Consider the following 23673-nt stretch of genomic DNA (forward strand, 5'->3'; position numbering starts at 1 on the left):
TCATCTGAAGTCCTATATTCTGGAGGAGATTATAAACAAACATCTATCACTCCTATAAGCAGTAGAATATAGATTCTCACTATCATGCTATTGGTATTTTAGCATATTAACGGGACTAAGATTTTCTTAGGTATGTTTTCATGTTTTTTCTTTTTTATAATATCAGCATGTTTGCCAACATGTGGATATGTTCCTATTTTTGTCTTAGATAGATTTCTCCTCCTTTTCAGACCATGATCAAAGGATTCAGTAGGGATTCTTAATATTGGACCCAGTCAAGAATCTCTTCCAACTTTGGCCATCCGGGCCTACCGCCGTCTGGTTTTAGCTCGTTTGTGATTCCTTCTGCTATTCTACATGATTGGCAATGGTTACATGAACTTCTGGGGAGTGGTACTGGCACCATCTCCTACGGCCTTCACCATGGCCCTCTAGGCAAAGACATCAGAAGCGACTTTCAAAGAGCACCGTTTTCAAGAAGATGAATCTGATCGTCAGACTGCGGAGAAGTTTTCGCACGTTGGTTGTGCTGCTGGTCACCTTCTGCTTGGCGAGCATCGTGGTCTCCGCTTACTTCCTCTACTCGGGCTACAAACAGGAGATCGCCCTGATCGAGACCACTGCAGGTGCGGACTGCGCTGACCTGAAAATCCTCCCTTACCGGTCGATGGAGCTGAGGACAGTCAAGCCCATCGACACCTCCAAAACCGACCCCGTTGTCCTCCTGTTCGTGGAGAGCCAATACTCTCAGCTGGGCCAGGATATCATAGCCATCTTGGAGTCCAGCCGGTTCCAGTACCACATGGTCATCGCCCCGGGCAAGGGGGACATCCCTCCCCTTACGGACCGTGGCAAAGGCAAGTACATCCTAGTGATTTATGAAAACATCCTCAAGTATGTCAGCATGGACGCGTGGAACCGAGAGCTTTTGGAGAAATACTGTGTGGAGTACAGTGTCAGTATAATTGGTTTTCATAAAGCCAACGAGAACAGCTCGCCAAGCACGCAATTAAAAGGCTTCCCATTGAACCTTTTCAATAATCTAGCACTGCAGGACTGTGTAGTCAATCCGCAGTCGCCACTGTTACATATAACCAAAGCCCCGAAGGTGGTCAAGGGGCCTCTTCCCGGCGAGGACTGGACTGTCTTCCTCTACAACCACTCCACCTACCAACCTGTGCTGCTAACCGAGTTACGGGCAGACCCATCCACAACGCTTTTGCCCAGCAAGACGCTCTATGCGACCGTCATTCAGGACCTGGGCCTCCACGACGGAATTCAGAGGGTTCTTTTTGGCAACAATTTGAACTTTTGGCTGCACAAGTTGATCTTCATCGACGCCATCTCCTTCCTGTCGGGGAAGAGGCTGGCCTTGTCCTTGGACAGGTACATCCTGGTGGACATTGATGACATATTTGTGGGGAAGGAGGGGACGAGGATGAATGTGAAAGATGTGAAGGTAAGATTTCTCCATAACGCTATGTAGAGTTCACTAACGTTGGGGGGTATTGGTAAAATAGGATTTTGGATATTTAAGATATTCCTAATCACTGATTTTTTTAAGGTTATGGTATGTATGAAGTAAAACATACTACTTTAGTTTACAAAGAATTCAATGAATTCTTCATTACTGCATATGCATACACATACACACATGCACACATATGCCTGTCTTCAGTAGGGTACCAAGTTAGAATACCCCACAAAGTAATTAAACTTATTATCCTCATGTCTTGCCATGGTTTGCCTATCCCAGGAAACCCTTTAGCATAACCTGTATATATATTTTTAATATGTGTGTCAGTGAGCAGAATGTAGTCATCAAACTCTACTTCTGAACTGATCACCTTGCCAATATTGGGATTGATCATGGAGGTTAAGATAGAAGATGGAGACATCATCCAGGAATATTCTGGAACTGGAAGTATAGTATTGTTTGGATCAAATAGCCATTCACTAGTACGTATAGCTACTGACAAAAAAAATTTAGAGGAATTTGACTTTAAAACTCCCATTCCATTCTGTTAATCTATCATATTACTTTGGATAACACAACACTGTTACTGCCATCACTTCTAGATTATGCCTAGTGGAGTATACAAAACATTCATCCTGTGATCACTTTTAGAACAAGGAAAAGCCAAATATGGAGCTGGGCAGGGAAGTGCATGCCCTTAGTCCTAGCTAGTTGAGAGACTGAACTAAGAAGAGCAACTGAGCCCATGAGTTCGGTGCCAACCTAGATACTCTAGGCAGGTGGAATTTAAAAGATAAGTTAATACAAAGAAAGAAAGACAGGGAAAAGAAAAACCTAATAATGATGGCCACGAATAAATAGATAATTCTGCCAAAGTGAGAATAATTCTGTTTAGAACTGCAGTTTGATGCTCTCCTATGCTCTTTCACTTGTGTTCATGTTCATTCCAGGCACAAAGAATTATAGCAAAAATAAACAGGAATAATAGGACACAAATTAGAATCATAAAAGCAACAAAGATTATTGTGGTCTTATTATCTTTTTAAATCTTCTGTTATTAAGCTGTTTATCTTCCAGAGATGAAACTTGGGTGCTACTTCAAAATAATAGCTTTCCCCCTGCCTATTGAAACTTGATAATCATTGTAAGATGTCCATGATTGAAGCTAGTGAATTAGATTCATTTTTAAAGAATCTCCAGAATACAGGTGGACCAGTGAACTCTATGCTCCATGAGCCACGGACTGAGGCTTTGTTTCAATATGATGAAAATATTTCATTTCAGAACCCCACAAAGGGTCCAATAGGTCACAGTTGATAGCAGTCTAGATTTTTTAGTTTTGGGCTATTTTTATTTATAATTCCTTTTAATTAATAAGAATGTTAAAATTTTCTGAGTGTTGATACCCTGTATGATCCTGTAGAAAGATAAGTTTTTCTCATTTCAACCTAAGGGACGATATGAATTTTATAAGTCTTTATTATGTTAAGTACATTTGACTTGCTCAAATTTAGCTATGTCACTTACTCCTCATAGACAAACTAGTCTATTCACTAGTATTCATAAAATACTCCAAGATCAGTGATAGCTTTTGAACTTACAGAACCCCAAACAAAATAAGTGAATAAAGAAACTTAATAAATGATTGAGAAAGGCACATATAGAGAGACTTAGAGAGGTTGTGTATATTTACAAATATGTGTTAGGGTGCATGCTGTATGGATATGACATGTGTTTATATACTGTATGTCATGTGTTATATGTACAATGCATGTACACAACATGCATGTTATATTCCATTTGTTATGTATTTTATGTTTATTGTACTTATATATCGTATGTGTTACATATATGTTGTACAATGTTCAATGGTATACTTACACATAGGTAATTTAACTCTCACTTTGAACAATATACTCTTTTCTGTACTGTTGTTTTTCTGAGTTCCTCCTCAGAAACGATTTATTTATTTTCAGTTTTTAACTCACTTAAAATGATAGGTATTTATTAGATAGGTGCCATTGGCTCATGCCTGTAATCCTAGCCACTCAGGAGTCTGAGATCTGAGGATTGTGGTTCAAAAGCAGCCTGGGCAGGAAAGCCCATGAGACTCCTATCTCCAATTAACTACCAAAAGGCTGGAAGTGGAGATATGGCTCAAAGTGATAGAGCACTAGCCTGGAGCACAGAACCCCAAGGTCATTGCTCAAGCCCTGAGTTCAAGCCCCAGACTGGCACAAAAAAATTGTATGTATTTATTATATACATACACTTCTCTCTATCTGAATTATTATATGTGATGTATTTTTAAAGCATGTATGCATGCTTTAAAATATGACAATGTAAACAGGTCTTGAGAAACAAAGGACTGCCACTCATTTTGTCATATCATTATTAAATGACTCCATGTTATTGACCACATATATATGGCATATATATGCACACAAAAACAACGGAAAGAAGCTAGGAGAAGGACACAGAATCAGTGGGAAATGGGAAAACATACACCAGAAGGGCCCATCAGCTGCTTTGGACATGGAAGAAAATGAACTAAGCAACCCAAAGACAGTGATGGGAAGGGAGGAATGAGAGGGAAAGAGGGAACAGCCTACACTAAGCAAAAGGAAAGAAATGTAATTATCACCTGATGTGCAAGAAATAATTGTATTGTCAAAACTCATAGAATTCACAAACTTTATAGACCATGATAATGACAACATGCTTTGTGAAGGTTAAAATGTGTTTGTGACTTTAACTAAGTATCACTATTCCACAATACTGTGAAACATGTGAAAATTATGTAATCCCCTAACCTCAATTAAAAAAAGAAGTAGAAAAGTGAGAGAAGGGGTGTGTTAGGAGCAAGAATGACAATGTTATTAGATACTTTGTATTCATATACTGTTTTGTAGAATGGGAACTTCTTTGTACAATCACTTAAAGATAATAAAAAAAATTAAAAAATAAAGCATGTATATATTCTGGAAAATTTACCATGACAGATGTGTACATTCACATACTTACCTTTTTGTGTGTGCTGGTAATGTGACTTGAATGTGGTGCTCTCCTTTATCTTTTTTTTACTCAATGCTAGTGCTCTCTTATTTGAAGCTCCACTTGTTGCTGTTTGCTTGGTTACTGGAGATAAGAGGCTCCCTGACTTTTCTGCTCAAGCTGGCCTTGAACCACAATCCTCAGATCTCAAACACCTGAGTAGCTAAGATTACAGATGTGAGACATTGCACCCAGCAGCCTATTTATCTTTGTTTTGTTGGAAATCATATATAAAATTCATCCTGTTACTATTTTTCCAATAGCGTAACATATTTCTATTAACCAGAGATACCATGTTATACAACACATCTGGTGAAATCTCTTTTTGCTAACTAAGTGATCTATTGAATCTTTCTTTCCTAACTGAAATTTCAGTTTGCTTTTCTTCACACCTCACGAACGCTGGATAACCATCATCTTTGTTGATAATAATCATTCTTACATGTCTGAAATAAAATGAAATCTCTTTTTGTGGTCTGGGTTAGTATTTTCCTGATGATTAGTGTTCCCCTTGACAAATTAGTTCCCCTTGACAAATTGTTTCTAATAATTTTGTTTTTGAACTTCCTTACTACGCTATACAGTTTATATTCCACCAATCCATTATATCCTCTGAATTTGATTACATACTTGTTCTTACCAGAAAGTTGTATACTGTTATATGTTCTTTCAGTTGTTAAGAAAACTTTTCTTTCAACCAGAAGAAGATTTCTGTATGATAAGTCTAGTGGTGATGAACTTCTTTGGCTTTTGCTTATCTGAAAAATTTTGCAGGATAGTTTAGAAAGTACTTTCACCTTGCATTTTCCTTTGATGCATAAAATATTTTATATCTCTCTCCCATTCTATATGGTTTCTACTGAAATGTCCACTTTAAGCCTTATTAGAAATCTGTTAAATGCAAAATTCTTTTAAATTGGTTCTTTCAGTAAAATTCTTGTTTCCTTTCATGTTTGGCATTTGGTTTACAATACATCTTGTTATCAGCTTGTTTGAATGTAATTTGTTTAGAGACCTTCATATTTCTTATCCCTTGATGTTTACCTTTTTCCATATTTGATAAGCTTCTGAATTATCTCTTTATTTATGTACCTCTTCCTATTTCCCCTCCTTAAACTCTGATGAAGATAGTCTTCAACTTATAATAGTCTACTTTACAATAGTGTAAATGTGTAACACCATTCTGATTTCCATTATCAATTTAGTATTGGATCAATTATATGAAGTATTCAACATTTAATTCTAAAATAGTCTTTGCATTACATGACTTTGCCCAATTTTAGAATAATTTGCTTTGAGCATGTTTAAGCAAGGCTAGGCTAAGTTCCAATGTTTAATATTTAAGTTCTCTATAACAAATGTATTTTTGATCTTTGGTATTTTCAACTTACCTGGATTAATTGGTATCTAACCTCAGGGTAAGTCTAGGAGCATATGGGGGTCAAATGTTTCCCTCAGAGCTATTGCCAAAAAGCATGAAAAACTTGATTTAAACTGAAGACTTGTTCACACCTTGGGTTGCTTATAAATCATTAGAAAATATTGATTTTTTAGGGATAAAAATTCTAGTCATCCCTATTGCTTTCACATTAGTTTCATTTCTAACTTTTTTGGATAAAAATGCTCTGTTGGGAAGGAATTTCAAGTTTTCTGCAGGAAAGTTCTGGATAATCTCATGTTTTTCATCCTTGTGTTTCTTTTCTATGAGTGCAACATTTATTCCTTGATTAGTAGTTGAGACTATATACATCCTCCTTAAAGCCAGCACTAATATTTTTTTAACATGAGAGTGTGTTTATGAGAATAGAGAATACAAATGTTATGCTCCTCAATACATCAGGTGTGTTTTCCATTGTTGTGGATGAAAATTTTTCATTATGTATGTGATTGCATTCTCTTCTGCATGCTTTGACTGGTAATATTTACCCATATGTACAGATGAAGCCTGGGTCTGCAATGCCACTGTACCCTGTGAAGATGTGTACACACACAGTGCCATATTTTCCTTTTCTGCCCAATGTCCTAGTTTGAGAAAGAAATTCTATAACATAGCATTAAAATAAAAGAAGTTAACTGTGTGCTTTTGGCTCAAGCCTGTAATCCTAGCTACTCAGGAGGCTGAGAACTGAGGGTTGAGATTCAAAGCCAGCCCAGGGAAATAGTCCCCATGAGACTCTCATATCCAATTAACCACTCAAAAACTGGAAGTGGAACTATGGGTCAGAGTGGTAGAGCACTAACCTTGAGCAAAATGAGCTCAGGGACAGCACCCAGGACCTAACTTTAAGCCCCATAACCAGAATTTTATATATATATATATATATATCTATATATATATATAATTTTACCTAAGCATGATTGTCTCACACCTATAATTCTAGCTACACAAGAATCTGAGACCTGAGGATCTTGGTTTGAGTCTTGGGCAGGGAAATCTATGAAAATTCTTTTTTTTTTTTTTTCGTCGGTCGTGGGGCTTGAACTCTGGGCCTGGGCGCTGTCCCTCAGCTCTTCAGCTCAAGGCGAGCACTCTACCACTTGAGCTACAGCGCCACTTCCGGTTTTCTGGTGGTTTATTGGAGATAGGAGTCTCATGGTCTCTCCTGCCCGGGCTGGCTTTGAACTGCGATCCTCAGATCTCAGCCTCCTGAGTAGCTAGGATTACAGGCGTGAACCACCAGCTCCCGGCTGTCTGAAAATTCTTATTTCTAATCAGTCACCAAAAAGATGTGGCTCAAGATGTAGAGTGCTAGCTATGAGTAACTGACAATATCCAGACCCTCAGTTCAAACACCAGTTTAAAAAAATGAATAAATAATATTAAAGCATTCAATGATATGACTAGTATATGAGGGTCTTTTGTTTCGTTTTTGTTGTTGTTAACTGTTTTATTCCAGTCCTGGGTCTTGAACTCAGGGGCTAGGCACTGTCCCTGAGCTTCTTTTACTCAAGATTAGCACTCTACCACTTGAACCACAGCTCCATTTCTGTCTCTTTTGGTGGCTTAGTGGAGATAAGTTGCACAGACTTATGCCTAAGACAGAATCTTCCTTTTTATAAGACCTGCAAGTTGCCCAGTCATTTTCTTATTTTATTTACTATATTTATTTTATTATTGACCTCAAAATATGAAAGATCATGCATGTATAAGAACATCTAGAAACTAATCCTTACCTTAAAATAGAAGAAATATTAGAAATGGATGAAGGCAGAAAGATCCCCATCGATAGCCAGCTACCTTCCACACATGTGAAGTTCATGTATGAACACGACTACTTTACGTTTTCCAAAATGGGGGATGCCTATGAACACACTGAACCTCTTGTTCTCCTGTTCAAGAATCATCTCCTACTTGCATAGAAGCCTTAATGAAATATGTGCTATGGCCTCCCCCAAACTAACAATGGGTCAATAATACATTGCTAGGGAACATTAATTTTTTTTAATTTCTAAATTGCAAAATAATCTACTTTTTAACTATGTAACTTGTAGGGGAAGATAGGATGGGAAAACTGGGAGAGAACAAGAAAAAGATGGCAATGTCTAAAAAGAATTGTACTCATTTCTTGACTTATGTTACTGTTTCCCCTCAGTACACCTCTATAATAACAATAAAAATATTTTAAAATGTAATACACATGCCAGAGGAAGAAAATAATAAACCAAAAAAAATCTATCTTTTGTGCTGCTCTTAGCATTTAACTCCTTTTCAATATGCAATGTTTCTGATGGGTTATTCCTCCTCTGTGGGTCTTCAAATCCACCTGTTTTCTCTGCTTCTATGCCTTGGACAAATGCTTACTGTATTCATTGTGAAAGTTATATTGAATAGTACAGTCATAATTAGTAGAGGCTTGTGGGGCTTGAACTCTGGGCACCATCCCTGAGTTCTTCAGCTCAAGGTTAGAGCTCTTCCATTTTGAGTTACAGCCCTACCTGCAGTTTCCTGGTGGTTAATTGGTGATAAGAGTTTCTCAGACATTCCTGCCTGAGCTGGCTTTGAACTGTGATCCTCAGATCTCAGCCTCCTGAGTAGCTAGGATTAGGTGTGAGCCACTAGCGCTTGTCTGAGAGATATTTCTTAATGGGTAGCGAAATGCAATTAAGAAGGGTAAGTTCCAGTTTGTTACAGCACAGTGAGGAGACTATAGTATACAATGAACTATTATATATTTTGTGACCAACTAGCAAAGAGAAACCCTGATGTTCCAAACACAAATGCATAATAGGAAAGTGGAAAGGCTAATTATATTAATATAATTATTACACATTAAACATATTCATTGGAACCTTTCACTATGCCTATAAACCAATCATATGTTATTTGAGAAGACAAACAGCCAAAAGCATGACTCACTCTTATTTATTATTTTTATTGTTATTATAGAGGTGATTGTTATTATAGAGGGATTGCAATTATACATGTCAAGTAATGAGTACATTTCTTTTCATACAGTGTCTTCTGATCCCTCATTCTCTCCCAACTCCTCCCTCCCATCTCCAACCATGAGTTGTGGAGTTCACTTCCATCAATAGCCAGTGAGCTCCACTGATGCACTCTTCCCCCTTTCTGTCTCCAGTTCTATATCCTCCCCTCAATCATTCCAAAGATATCAACACAACTACACCATACATAAGGTAAAGAAGACAGAATCATCAAAAACTAAAAATCAAAAGGTAATCAGCCAAAAAGAAAAAACTAAAAATCAAAAGGTAATCAGCCAAAAAGAAAAAGATGTTTCTTGCTTCCATATCTTGTAGTTCATTTCAATATACATATTATTTTATATAAATATGTGTTTCTCTCCTAAGACTAGCCCCTTTTGGTCTCACTGTGTTAATGTCTAGAATCCTGTATAATTCATCATATCCAAGTGCATTTTAGAAATAATTCAGGATTCACTCTTGCAATCTCAGCTGCTCAGGAGGCAAAGATCCAAAGGCGGTGGTTCTAGGCCATACCAGGCAAAATGCTGGCAAGACCCGGTCTTTATCAGTAACCTGGAAGATATGGTACACACCTGTGAACCCAGCTATCTGGAATTTCACAGATAGGAAGATTTTGGTCTGAGGCTGGCTTCTGGCAGACTCTACCTGAAAAATAACTATACATAGGTGTTAGGTTTTGCTAGGACACAGAGCTCCCATTATGTTGTATGGGTTGACTTTTATTCTATAGAAGATGGTGTGCCATTTGTTTGCTAAAGTTTTTAAGCTAGAAAGTGACATCTTGGACACTAAGATGGAAGGAAGTCCTGTTTGAACCACAGACATGTTTTATAAGGATGTAGTTAGGGAATCTTAATTTTATATTTAGATATATATATATATATAAAACCATATATAGCTATAGAATCATATTATTACATAATCATATAAGCATATTAGTGGTAACTTTTTAGAATATGGTATTTAGCATATTAATGTTGCTAAGCAATCTGCTAATCATATACAGGCACACAACACTAATTGGTAACATTTTGTACATTTCTGAATGAATAAAATGATGAAGCTTGGCATTATTAAGAAACTTGAAGAGACTCTGACTAATAAGTAGCAGCACAAGAAATAAACACAGAATTCTGAGTCTTGACTATCAAGCTTTATTTTAGAGAATGCAAGTTAGAGTTTGAGCTGGCCTTGAACCTATCTATCTATTTACCTTTTGAACTCTCAGATAGTAGAAATCTGTAATTCCTATGGAATGCCACCCAAGTTGTAGTTGTGTATGAGAAAGAGACCAAGAGGGAGAGAGAGAGAGGGACAGAGAGGGAGGAAGATAGAGTCAGAGACAGAGACAGAGACAGAGAGACAGAGAGAGTTGATGCATGTAGTCTGGGCCAGGGCACAATCATTTGGTTTCTTGCTCCAAGCTGGGACTCTACTACTTCAACTACACTTCCACTTCCAGCATTTTGATGGTCAATTGTAAATAAGAGTCTCATGTACTTTCCTGCCTTTGAACAGAGATCTTCAAACTCAGCCTCCTGAGTAACTAGGATTACAGGGGTGAGCAGCCATCAACCAACAAGTTACACTACTCTGATGACCAGCTAAGAGGAAAATAATGAAAAGGGGTTCAGACAGTGCAGCCACTAATGTAAAGACCATCAGAGCACTGTGGCAGTCAAGAGGAACCAAAGAAAGTGGGATTCCACAGGATCAGTACTGATTTTAGCTTGAGTGTGTTCATCGACCAGTGCAGAAATGGGTGGACTCATGATACTGGAAAGACTGCAAGTTCAATTTTAGGAGCTGATGAAATTTTTAAATTTTATTTTATTGTAAAGATGCTGTCCATAGGGGTTACAGTTACATGAGTAAGGCAATGAGTACATTACCTGTCCATCATTATTACCCCTTCCCTCTTGTTGTCCCACTATACATTCCCTTCCCCACCTCCCCCACTTCTCCCCACTCCCCTCCTGCCCCCCTCACCTGAAGTTGTAAAGTTCATTTCCAATATACTGTTCTGTGGGTATCATTGTTGCAATGGGTCATCCTGTGTCCTTGTTTCAGGGTTTTGTTATTCCCCTTCGCCTCCCCAGATTAGACAAATGTATATACAAGATGCAGGGTAGGTACCAAAAACAAGTACAGTGACAAGAGTAGGATAATCTTATCAGATGAGCTGAAGAGCTCAAAAGCTATGTACATGTACATATGACCACATAAGATGATGCTAAGTGAAATGAACCCCAAGATATGGACACAAGAGTTCTGTGTCTGTTGTTGTTGTTTTAAATATACTATATGATTTTTTTGGTTTCCTTTGTATGTTCTTCCCCCTATGGTATATCCCCTGTTGTCACTGAGCTGATGATTTTTTTTTTGTCGGTCGTGGGGCTTGAACTCTAGGCTTGGGCACTGTCCTTGCGCTCTTCAGCTCAAGGCGAGCGCTTTACGGCTTGAGCCACAGCACCACTTCCAGTTTTCTAGCGGTTTATTGGAGATAAGAGTCTCACGAACTTTCCTGCCCCGGCTGTTTAGAACCAAGATCCTCAGACCTCAGCCTCCTGAGTAGCTAGGATTACAGGCATGAGCCACCGGCCCCAGCCTCAGCTGATGATTTTTAAAGTAGTGTCAAGTCTATTTAATATGGGACATTCCTATTTGGGATTTTAAAGAGAAAAATTCAGGTATTTCTTACACTGTAGGAGTGGCACCCTGTTTGATAATACTTGCAATCATGGTGATCATCACTAAAGTGCAAAAGAACCAAGTAAAAAATCAACACAGGTCAAATGAAGCAATTGGGGTGCCATAATAAATTCCTGGTAAGTTGGCTTCATCATGAGGTAAATTTTTACCACGTACAGCCTTTGTAAATCTTTCCTTGGTAACAAGGAAGAAATCATGAGAAAAGTCAATATGTACTTGAAGTTCTCAGAGAATAATTAAAGAGAAAGCTTGTGTAGGAACAGTGCAGTGTTCACCAAACAGAAGGCACAATGATTCAGATGGAATTTAGTATTTTGAATTCAGATTTCTTTCTTATTTCTGTCACTGTGAATAAAAATTTCCATATAGCCCCCTCTACTGTAAAATGAACCAATTTATATCATCCCATGACTATCCCCTGAATTGAGGAGTGTTGTATCCTGCTCATGTATCAAAAGATCAAGAAAACTAAACTCTCCCAATGATGATGCTCAGATATTATGGTAATCAGCAAGCATCCTATTTAAGTTTCGTGTTTCTTTTCTTGATGACAATGGTCTTTATAAGCATGTCTAGTTGTTGTTGGTGGTGGTGTTAGAAACAAGGGCTTTACAAGTTTGTTTTCATTTAAATCTCTTTCCTAGCCAGACACTAGTGGCTCATACCTGTAATTATAGCTACTCAAAGAGACTGAAATTTGAGGATCAAGGTACAAAGTCAGTTTGGGACAAATCTGAGAGACTCCTACTTCCAATTACCAGCAAAAAGCTGGCAGAGCAAGAGAGGCTCAAGTAGTAGAGTTTCAGCCTTGGGCAGAAAGACAAACAGGAACAACAGGTCCTGAGTTCAAGCCCCAGTCGTGGTAAATCTGTATCTTGGGTCTCCACCAATGATTCCTATTTTATAATTATTTTTTATTTTATTTTGTGTTTGGCCTTTGCAGATCTGAGGATCTGATTTCCATGAGAAGCACAAGTTCTGGCACATAGTGACATCACTGGCTTTGAAAAACAAGCCCAGTGCCAAATGAGGATTTGGTGCTCAAGAATAACTTCATATTTTGATTTGCCACTGGATTTCAATTTAAAGACAGGACAGTCCCTTTGTACTCAAAACAAGATCTAACACTAATATTAATGCTCACTGTGGTTAGTTTACTGTATAATTATCTAGCAAAGGGAAATCTCTTGAAATCAGGGGAAGAACGTCATTAAAGTCCATGAGATCCATTTTATTTCTCAAGTTGTAGTAATTGTCGCCATGGGAAAGAGAAAATATTTCAAAGCATTTTGATATGTATATTAATAAAAAAACAGCCAAGCTGTCTAAGTCTCAGCAAGGTAGAAAAGTAACCCCTTACTAGAGCACTTAAATCTTAGAAAAATGCCGTAAATCCCATGAGACTATCTATGAAGATATTTTCTGATAAGTTTCTTCTTTATTGTCATCTCCATGATTAATTATTAAGCGTAATTAATGAATTAATTAGACAATTAATTGACACAATATAATGAGCCTTCTCACTTAAAGCCATTGTCTGTGTTTTGATAACTGTCAGGATACCACAAAAATACATTATATCTAAAAAATGATTAAAGAGAGAGACAAACAAAACCAAACAAAATACATCTTTTATATTTCTGGTAGAAATATATGGTGTGTTTGAATAAAGTACATTCCATAAAATTGCATCTTGGTTATATAATCTTGAGGGAGCTAGAATCTATTATCATTATTATCATTCAGAAAAGAAGTTAAAAGGCTAAAGCAACCATGGACATTCATTCATCTAGTCATGTGTGTTTAGCCTGAACTACTCTTTAGCCCATTGCTAGAACTACCTATTTCTAACCAGCTTTTCCCCTTCAAATAACCAAAATTCTCTCTGATGTATTTCTTAATCATCATAATTCTTTGCAACATTTGATAGAGTCTAAAGAGTATATTTAACATATATTCTACAGGAACCATGGAAGGATGGGGTGAGAATGTTGAAAGAGGTGAAATTTATCAAGCTGTATCCATAAAATGCTTTGTTAAAGGACAACTCCTTTGTACAATGTGATATATATATATATATATATATGTATGTATATATAATGGAATTCTATGCCTCCATCAGAAAGAATGTCATTGCCCCATTTGTTAGGAAATGGAAAGATTTGGAAAAAATTATGTTAAGTGAAGTAAGCCATACCCAAAGAAACATAGGTCACATAGTTTCCTTTATTTGCAATAACTAATAAAACTAGTATATATCTAGGATAATCTTACCAGACAAGCAGAAAAGGTCAAAAGCCATGTATGTATGACTATATAAGATGATGCTAAGGGACACAAGATGTTTTTTTCTTTGTTGTTGTTGTTTTTAATGTACTATGGGATTATTTTTGTTTCTTTTGTATGTTCCTCCCCTATGGTATGACCTCTGTTTTCACTATATTTGATTCCAGTGCCCTGTACCTTGTATATACATTTTTCTTACTTGGGGAAGGGGAAGGGAAATAGCAAAATGATGAAACAAGGATATAGGTTGACCCATAGTTAACTATGAGGTGTACAAGACACTGTATTGAAAACAAACTTTACAATTCTGGAGGGTGGAGGGAGGAGTTGGACGGGTGGGGAGGGAAGGGATAGTAGGGGAAAAACAAAGGAGGGGGTAACAATGCTTGATAGGAAATGTACTCATTACCTTACTCATATAACTGTAACCCCTCTTACAGTATGTTTACAATAAAAATATATGCAAAAAAATTACCAACTAAATATCACCTATCTCCACTGGACAGCAACTCAGCATCCTGGATTTTGAATGTACAAATTTATTCATTTTTTCTTAGTTATTTTCTGTGAAAATGTTCTTAAACAGCAAGCTATTTAGCTTCTTTGATTCTTTTCAATTTGTATAAATTCCTATAATATATTAACTGAACATGTTTTTCTTTTATTGTTCTGTTTAATCTACCTTAGTTCCTTTTTGCTCTCAATTGGCATAAAATTGAATATTGTTTTTTATATTATCCTGATTATTAGTCTGAGTAGTATTTTACATATTTGCAAACACTGTACATGCTTTTCTTATTTAATTTTAGTTATTCTATTATTGATTTTGAACAATTTTTACATAGACTACACTTAATGTCATTTATTTGTTTTCTAGCCAGTTTCTAGCCAGTTCTAGGGCTTATTCTTAAGGCCTGGGTTGGAGCATATTTTTCCTAAGCTAGTACTCTCTCACTTGGGGGAAGGCTCCACTTCTGTCTTTTTTCAGTAGTTGGTGTTGAATCATAGTTCTCATATCTCAGGCCCCTAGGTAGCTAAGATTACAAGAATGAGCCACTTGTACTCAGACAGAACTTAATGTTTTATGATGATGTGTTTCCTGATATCTCTGGGTATATCAGATACCTTTTGATATCTTTTAGTGTCATCACTGATTCAGAGAAATGCTTAATTTGTACTATGTTTGTTATTTGTGCCTTTGTTTTATATTATATGTATTTGTTTGTTTTTTAAATACTTAATTTTGTTGGCTTTGTGAGGGGGGATCTCGAGACTGGTCTCTAATTTTCAATCCAACAGCCTCAGCCTCTTGCATATCTTCCTGTAATTGCATACATACCTTACCATACCTAGTTTTGTGGTTGTTTTCTGTTTCATCTTCTCTGGAATTTTGTATAAGCCTGGACTTATTCTTTATTGAAAGGTGCCCTAAAACTAAAATTTGATATTTGACTTGGAGATGGTTTACAATGATCATTCTTTTTGTTTCAATTGTAGTATATTGTTCTTCTCTTAAATTTCTTTTTGAGTTACTTTTTAGTTTGTATGTTTCCTGAAATTATTCAGTTGCATTTCTTGAATTTCTTGTTTCAAGTTGATCTTAATAGACATTATTTTATTATCAAGCATCTTTTATTTGATGAGGTCACCTTCTGGCATCTAATGATAGTCGTTTATTTCCTCTCATCTATTGTTTTAATTGATCCTTTGAGAGATTTTGACTCAATTTTATTTGCCTTTTCCTCATCCTCTCTGGTTACTGTTTTCTTTTTTTATTGTGAAAATACTGTACAGAGGGGTTACAATTACATGGGCAAGATAATGAGTACATTTCTTATCAAGCATTGTAGCCTCCTCCTTTGTTTCCCCTTCCCATTCCTTCCCATCCTCCTTCCCTCCCCACCAAATCCTCCCCCCCATCAAAGTTGTAAAGTTCGTGTTGCAATGGGTCCACCTGTATCCCTATTTAAACGATTTGTTTTTCCCCTTCCCCTCCACAAATTATACCGACATGAAATACAGTGAAAGCAGGAGTTATACTGTGGGGGAGGGACATACAAAGCAATAAAGAAATAATCTTATAAATGTGTTAGAAACAATTGCATGAAAGAAAAAAACATTTGAATACATATCTTAGGGTTCATTTCCATTTCCACATTGCCATATCTTTGCATATTCTTCTATAATTTTTATTTTCTTCTGATTTTCTTTTCCTGGCAATATAAACCACTTGACTAGATCATAAATGTCAACCTTTTCCTCTAATCAAAGCATTTAGGGTCTTAAATATTCCATGGTTACAATTTTCACTAAGCACACATGTTTTTGAAAAATAATATAACTCATCCTTTTGTCACACACATTGTCTAATTGTATCATGGATTGTTTCCAACTATTAAATCAGTTACGAATGTGTTCTTAAATTTTCCTAATGTATGAAATGTTGTCAATTTTTATTCTTTAAACTTAAGCTCTAACTCAACAAGGACTCTAACTTTAGTGTATACTAAATTGTTGAAATTTGTGTAATATGAAAATATATCATTTTTTGGGGTGGGGACATAGCTTCAAGTCTCAGTTTCAGGAATCTAGTTATCATCTTTGCATAATGGGCTGTTAAATCCTTCAGATTCTTTCTAAATTTTGGTCTGTTGATCTATAAATTTATATCTGTTCAATCTGTCTCAGTATCTTCATTGAATAAGGCCAATCTTTCTGTATTTTACTAGTGCATTCAATTTGGAAAATACTTTCTTTGCCATGTAAATGTTTTCTTCAATTTTTAAGAAATTTAGAATTAGTATATGTACCTGGTGAATTGAGATGCTATCATTATGTAAGAACAGACTTACTTCATATCAGAAACACTTTTTTCTCTGAATTTTTTATTTGATAAGATGTATTACCACTTTAGTCCTTTTGCATGTTATTTTACACATATTATACACGTGTTATTCTCATTGTCTCTGTACCCTATGGACTTTGTGGTGTCTCATACAGACAGAATACAAATGATTTTGTTGATGTTTTCTTCAATGAAATATTAAAGTGAGGTTTTTTTTCCTAGTGAATCTAACCAAATTTTCAGAACATAATATAAAAAAGGTATATTCATTGAAAATTTCATACCGGCATATGTAACTGTAATCCCTCTGTACATCACCTTGGCAATAAAATTAAATTTAAAATTAATTTTAAAAAACAAATATACATTTTTTAAAGTGAATACTCAAAGAGATAAAAGCTACAACTTTTTGAGAAATCAATGAATGACAGCTTTCCAACACATTCACCCTATTCATAAAGTCTGAGGCAGAATAAACCAAAATAAATCCCAACCTATGTATGTTTTAAGTGATACAAGATAACAATACTGATAATACTCTTCAAATTGTAGTCTTCAGGGAGAAATGTTAGAATGACAACTGTCTTCTCAAAAGCCTCAATGTAATCGGTGTAATTATCCTTTCAAAGACATTTTTGGCATTTTTCTTTATAAACCAGAGAGAGTTTCTTGTTTGTTTGTTGAGATGGGAATTCTTTTCTCTCAGAATCTGAATTTTATAGAATGATTTTGATTCTAAAGTTTTTAGGATGCTTCTATTATCTTTAAGTAGTTGTACAAAGAATTTCCTTTCAACAAAGCAATTTGTGAATACAGTATGTCTTGATCAATGTCATCCCTTTCAACATTCTCACCCACCCCTTCCAACCCATCCCTTCCCTCACCTTTCTTAATTTTTAGATTATATATTGAAATTTTGCCAAAAAAGTTTATGTATAATATGCATCTTTATCTGTATCAACTCTTCAACATCTTCATACTGCTTCTATCTATCCCTTCCCTTATATTGCTCGTGTGTGTGTGTGTGTGTGTGTGTGTGTGTGTGTGTTGGTCCTGAGGTTTGAACTCTGGTCCTGGGCACTGTCCCTGAGCTTGTCAGTGCAAGGTGAGCATGCTACCACTTGAGTCACAGCAACTCTTATGGTTTTCTGGTAGTTAATTGGAGATAAGAGTCTCAATGAGTCTTTGAACCACGGCTTTCAACTGTGATCCTCAGATCTCAGCCTCCTGAGTAGCTAAGAATACAGATGTGAGCCACCACCAGTGCCAGGCTATATTTCTCAATTCTATGGTATATATAATGAATTCTTGACTGAATTCTGCCCCTTTATCCCCTCCACTCATCTACCCTCTCCCCTTGTTGCCACCCTCCTCTTTTGCAAGTACCCATTTCCTGTGGTACTTATTTTGTTGGGCTTTGAATTCATCGTTCTAAACAATTGTACTACTTGAGCTGGTGCTAATTTTTTTTATTGTGAAAATACTGTACAGAGGGGTTACAATTACATGGGCAAGATAATGACTACATTTCTTATTAAGCATTGTAGCCTCCTCCTTTGTTTCCCCTTCCCATCCCTTCCCATCCTCCCCCTGCCCCCCCAATCCTCCCCACCTCCCCCCCACCAAAGTTGTAAATTTCGTTTTCGACATAACGACTTGTACATCTCATTGTTGCAATGGGTCCACCTGTATCCCTATTTAAACGATTTAAATTTTGTTACCCCAAATCTGACATAAGTACAATTCCTTCTGATTTTAGAAATTTTTCCTGAAGAAAACTTGATTTGGGTAGGAAAAAAATCACTGGTAATTCAAAATAATACTTGAAATATTATTTTGAGGAAAGGACTGAATCTTAGCTCCAAATTCATATCACATAATCCTACCTAAGAACTAAGCCTTGTGGGGCTTATTCTCCTCATCTTCACAGCAAGACCTCATAATAACTGGCATTGGACAGTCTGCTATGAAGATTAAGTGCTATAATCCATGGAGTACACTAAAAAATGTTCCCCCCAAATAGCAAGAAACTGCTAATTTCCTTGATAATAGAGAATTCAATAAAACTTTGTTTTGATTTTTAAAATTAATTTGGCTATTTTTTGTTGTTGTTCTTGGTTGTGGGGTTTGAACTCTGGGCTTGGGTGCTGTCTCTCAGCTCTTCAGCTCAAGGTGAGCACTCTACCACTTGAGCCACAGCACCAGTTTTCTGGTGCCTTATTGGAGATAAGAGTCTCAGGGAGTTTTCTGCCCAGCATGGCTTTGAACCTCGATCCTCAGATCTCAGCCTCCTGAGTAGCTAGAATTTACAGGCAGTGCCCGGCTTTGGTTACTATTTTGTATTGATTCTATTAATTCATGTTTAGTGATACATTTTTGCATCTTGGACAAGTAAGACAATTTCAAATCCTTGAATTTTAATAACAAGTCTAAAGATATCACTTCTTATCACAAGGATACCACTCTATAAAGTAGAAGTGTTTCTTTACATTGCTTATAATAATGATATGGGAATATTTAATCCATCTCTAATGGTCCATTTGGTGGTGTTGCAGATAAATGCTATGAATTTCAAGGGCATCAGAATTTAGTCCATATTGTAAATGACCAAAAACACTCTATTTATTTAGATATTGAGACACAAAAGCAGTTTCTGAAATCTCTGTATCAGGGTTAAAATTTTCATAGGGATTTAACTTAATATTTGCTGGTGTCAAGACATAAACATTAATTTATTTCCATTGAACTGAAATGTATATAAATATGTCTGAAATACTTGAGGAAAGAGAAAATGTCCGCACCTGAAATTACAAGATTTGAGGGCCATAGGAATAAGTTGGCTTTTATATTGAAGATGTAGAGAAATGTAACTGGATAGGATTTTGTGTGTATCAGAATCATTGTTAGAACAATTTCAAGAATTCATTTTAGGTGTAAGCCTTTTGGAATTTCTTCCTTTCAGTTACTACTGAAGATACTTTAAAACTTTAAAATTAGTCATAATGGTGACTAATTTCAAGGGTTAATGGTGAATGAAAGAATTGGGACAATGTACCCAACACTTATTTTAAAAAGCAAACTTTGATGAATTGTGTGCTAACGGATTAGAGAAAGTGGGAGGAAGAGAGATCTTCTATTAAAAAGTGATTTCTTCAGAAGGGACTTATAAGGAAAACTTATTGAACTTTGACTTTTGCTAATACCGATCTTTGGACTACACACATATGTGTCCAAGAGTTCCAATGCTTTTGGAGGGCCACATGAATTTTTTTTGTAATTCTCACAATGGCTGGTGTGTGGCATGTGTAACAATTAACATGATGAAGGAATAGCCATAGAGGGAAGAGATTGTGTGGGTGTCTGAAGGAATGTGAATGGGAGTCTTTGAAGAAAAATGAAATAAAATATAATTTGTGTTTCTTTTGGCTAAATTTTGACACTCTTCCCTACCCTTCTGACTATTCCTTCCAATTAACTTCTCATCCTTTCATCCTTTGCTTTCTTTTTGCTTTTGATCAGTTCTCACTCTACCATCTTATCAATGTAACTAGCAATTAGGTAATTGCCTCATTTTATTTTAATTAGGAATGATGCTGTTGTGCCTCTGTAGAGGTTATCATCAGACTAAATCATGTCTTAATATTTTTCTGTTGGGAAAATACTTTTCTATAGGATGATAGAAAGAATAGGAAGTCTTGGTTCGTGGCCTTAATAAATCTAAATTGGAGTGAGTATATGTCTATTCACCCTCCTCACCACTGTCTCATACTCATTTCTTCAATTCTATAAAGTCTTTTAATTTTTTAAAATAAAAAACACAATTAATTTTACTCCTTTCTAAGGTCTCTTTACTAGTCTCCTTTTAAAAAGAAATAATAAAAGTTTGGAGCTCCCGTGGAGTACATTTTCACTTTGTATCACTGTAATTGGAAAAAAAGGAAATTGAAAGAGACCTTGAAATTGAAACTGGTTCTGAAAATGTTTTGTTCAGTTGTTGCATTTATCTCAAAGCAAGAGAAATCAGTTCAAAGCTTTAATGTTTCATAGAAAAGAATTTCATGGTTACCTACATATGTCCTAGATGTAAAAATATAGATAAATAAATTGATTGGAGTAGACAAAATCAACTACATTTAAACACACCAAAGCACTGAAATTTAACAAAAACCCAAAGGATCTATATTTAGGATAGTACATTTAAAAAAGAAAAAAATACCCTATTTTCCTAGAATAACTATCATCCAAACTTAACCAGTCATCTAATGATTAGCTTGAAAGCCCTTTGCACAGCAATGCAAAGCTTTTCTATATACTGTATTTCAATTGTGATGGTATTATTGAAGTTGTTCCTCCTTTCAAATGTTATCGAAGGAAGGTGCTTGATGGTAGAGTGCTGGCCTAGCATGCATGAAGCCCTGGGTTTAATTCCTCAGTACCATATAAACAGAAAAGGCTGAACATTGTTCTGTGCTTCAAGAGCTAGAATTCTAGCTTGAGCAAACGAAGCTCAGGGACAGTACACAGGCCCTGAGTTCAACCCCAACACTAACAAAAAAAATTCAATGATTATCCTACAAAATTAAAAAAGTAAAAGACAAGGTAGTTCGGGAGGGTTCAGTGAGGATGTTGAAAGGGTTGATACCAATCAAGATTCATTTTATTAGTGAATTGCTTTGTTAAATGTCAACTCCTTTGTACAATTACTTAACCATAATAAAAAAAAAGAAAAGAAAAAATAAAAGCAAGTGTGATAACAAAGCCAAAGGGAAAACAGCAACAAAACTCTTACAATATCTATACTATATAAAGCATTACTAATTGTGTTCCATATGCTATAAATCTTTTGATCTTCAAAATAAAAATCATAAGTGCTTTTTCACCCCCAGTTTTACAGTAAGGGAATCAGTGATGAGACAAACTAAAACAAGTTGTCCATCACAGAGCCAGACAGAAGCAAAGTTGTTACCTGAATTCCTATTAAATGCTGTAGACTATCTTTTTTTTAAAGCTACTTTCATGGACTATGATTTTATTTATCGGTTGTGGGGCTTGAACTCTGGGCCTGGGTGTTATCCCTGAGCTCTTTAGCTCAAGGCGAGCACTCTACCACTTGAGCCACAGTGCCACTTCCACATCTCAGACTTTTGGTCTTGATTCCTCCCTCCCCCCGACACTGGTCATTATGTTCCCAGATTGTTTTTTTTTAATTGTTATTGCAACAGTGAGGTACAGAGGGATTACAGTTACATAAGTCAGGTGTATTTTTTAATAGTGTCACCCAACCCTCATTTTTTCTCTCTCCCAAGTTGTATAGTTCATTTCCAACATTGTGTCTAGTAAATATCACTGGTGAATCAGTTCACCCTTTGTCCCACAATTTCTGTGCTCCCTTACCAACCCCACAAAAGATAAACTTACATACATACGGTACAGAAATCTATGAAGATGAATAGGACAAGAGAATGTGTTATATATACACAATGGAAATCTAGTAATCCAACAGAGTGATATCATACAATTCATAAGGAAATGGAAATACTTGGATAAAATTATGTTCAATGAAGTAAGCCAGACTCAAAGGAACATTGTTTCTGTGGTTTCCCTCATTTGTTGTAACTAAAATGTGCCTATAGATATACAACTAAACACAGGATGATAAAAGACAAAAATCAAACTGGACATGATATAAAGAACTCTATGCATTCACACAATGAGAACAAAGGAGGATATTAGTAGGAGAGAATCACAAAGGCTCAATAGCTATGTGCACATGATCTAATAAAATTATGTTTATCAAAATGAACTCTAAGAAATGGAAACATAGTTGGTTTTTGTATTTTGCTTTTTTGTGTTTTTTTCCTTTTTTGCCTCAGATTGGCGTGTTTATATATATTTTACTATATATATATATATATATACATATATATGTATTTTTGTACTACATCAGATTTTTTAAAATTTAAGTCCCAAATGATAAGATGCGACCTTTACTGTTTACTTACTGTATATTTTTACTCTACTCATCAAATAATAAGCTAATGAAGTTTTATCTGAAGTAAAGATTTAATCTCAAAACCATTATTTGAAGGAAGAGTTCATTATTTTAAACTAGTTTATTAGAATTTAAAGCATTTTTCACTACTAAGCCTTAATTTCTAATTTCATTTTTTTATTTATCTATATTTGGCTGGTCCTGGGCCTTGAACTCAGGGCTTGGGTACTGCCCTTCTTCAACTTTGCTCTAGGCTAGTACTCTAGTGCTTGAGCCACAGCACTACTTCTGGCTTTTTCTGAGTAGTTCATTTAGACCTAAGAGACTCATGGACTTTTCTGCACACTCTGGCTTTGAACCATGATCCTCAGATCTCAGCCAACTGAGTAGCTAAGATTATAGTTATGAGCCACGGCACATTGACTTCCTAATTCTATTTTTAATGGTATTGGAAGTTAAACTATTTTCTGGAAAATATCCTACTTCCTGCATCTTAATTATTTTGGACTCATTAAATGCTGATTCAAATACAAATAACAGGTTTTCCTGTAAGTGAACCAGAAATGAATGCTAAAAGTAATATCATTAAATCAGAAAGTAGGTTGAGGAGAGGAACCTTCTTCCAAAAATATATCTGGTTTTCTTGTATCCTGTATCTGTGTAGAAATGTTAAAGGGGGCTGCCAAGTAATTTTTGGAGTTCTGTGGTTATGCATTTCTTTTTTTTTGGGTCCAGTTGTGGGGCCTGAACTCTGGGCCTGGGCGCTGTCCCTCAGCTCTTCGGTTCAGGCTAGCACTCTACCACTTGAGCCACAGCGCTACTTCCGGCTTTTTTCTTTTTGCTTATGTGGTGCTGAGG

The 23673-nt window shown here is 36.0% G+C and overlaps 1 protein-coding gene across 1 annotated transcript in view; it reads left to right on the forward strand.

Moving 5' to 3' along the window:
- The first annotated feature begins 481 nt into the window (after window positions 1-481).
- Window positions 482-23673, forward strand: part of Ndst4 (N-deacetylase/N-sulfotransferase (heparan glucosaminyl) 4) — a 237482-nt gene continuing 214290 nt past the window's right edge. Inside the window, exon 1 of the mRNA XM_013023770.1 lies at window positions 482-1459. Coding sequence (XP_012879224.1) covers window positions 482-1459 — 978 coding nt within the window. The remainder of the gene's footprint in view (window positions 1460-23673) is intronic.

The sequence above is a fragment of the Dipodomys ordii genome, unplaced genomic scaffold, assembly GCF_000151885.1.
Source record: "Dipodomys ordii isolate 6190 unplaced genomic scaffold, Dord_2.0 Scaffold70, whole genome shotgun sequence".
NCBI classification, from domain to species: Eukaryota; Metazoa; Chordata; class Mammalia; order Rodentia; family Heteromyidae; genus Dipodomys; species Dipodomys ordii.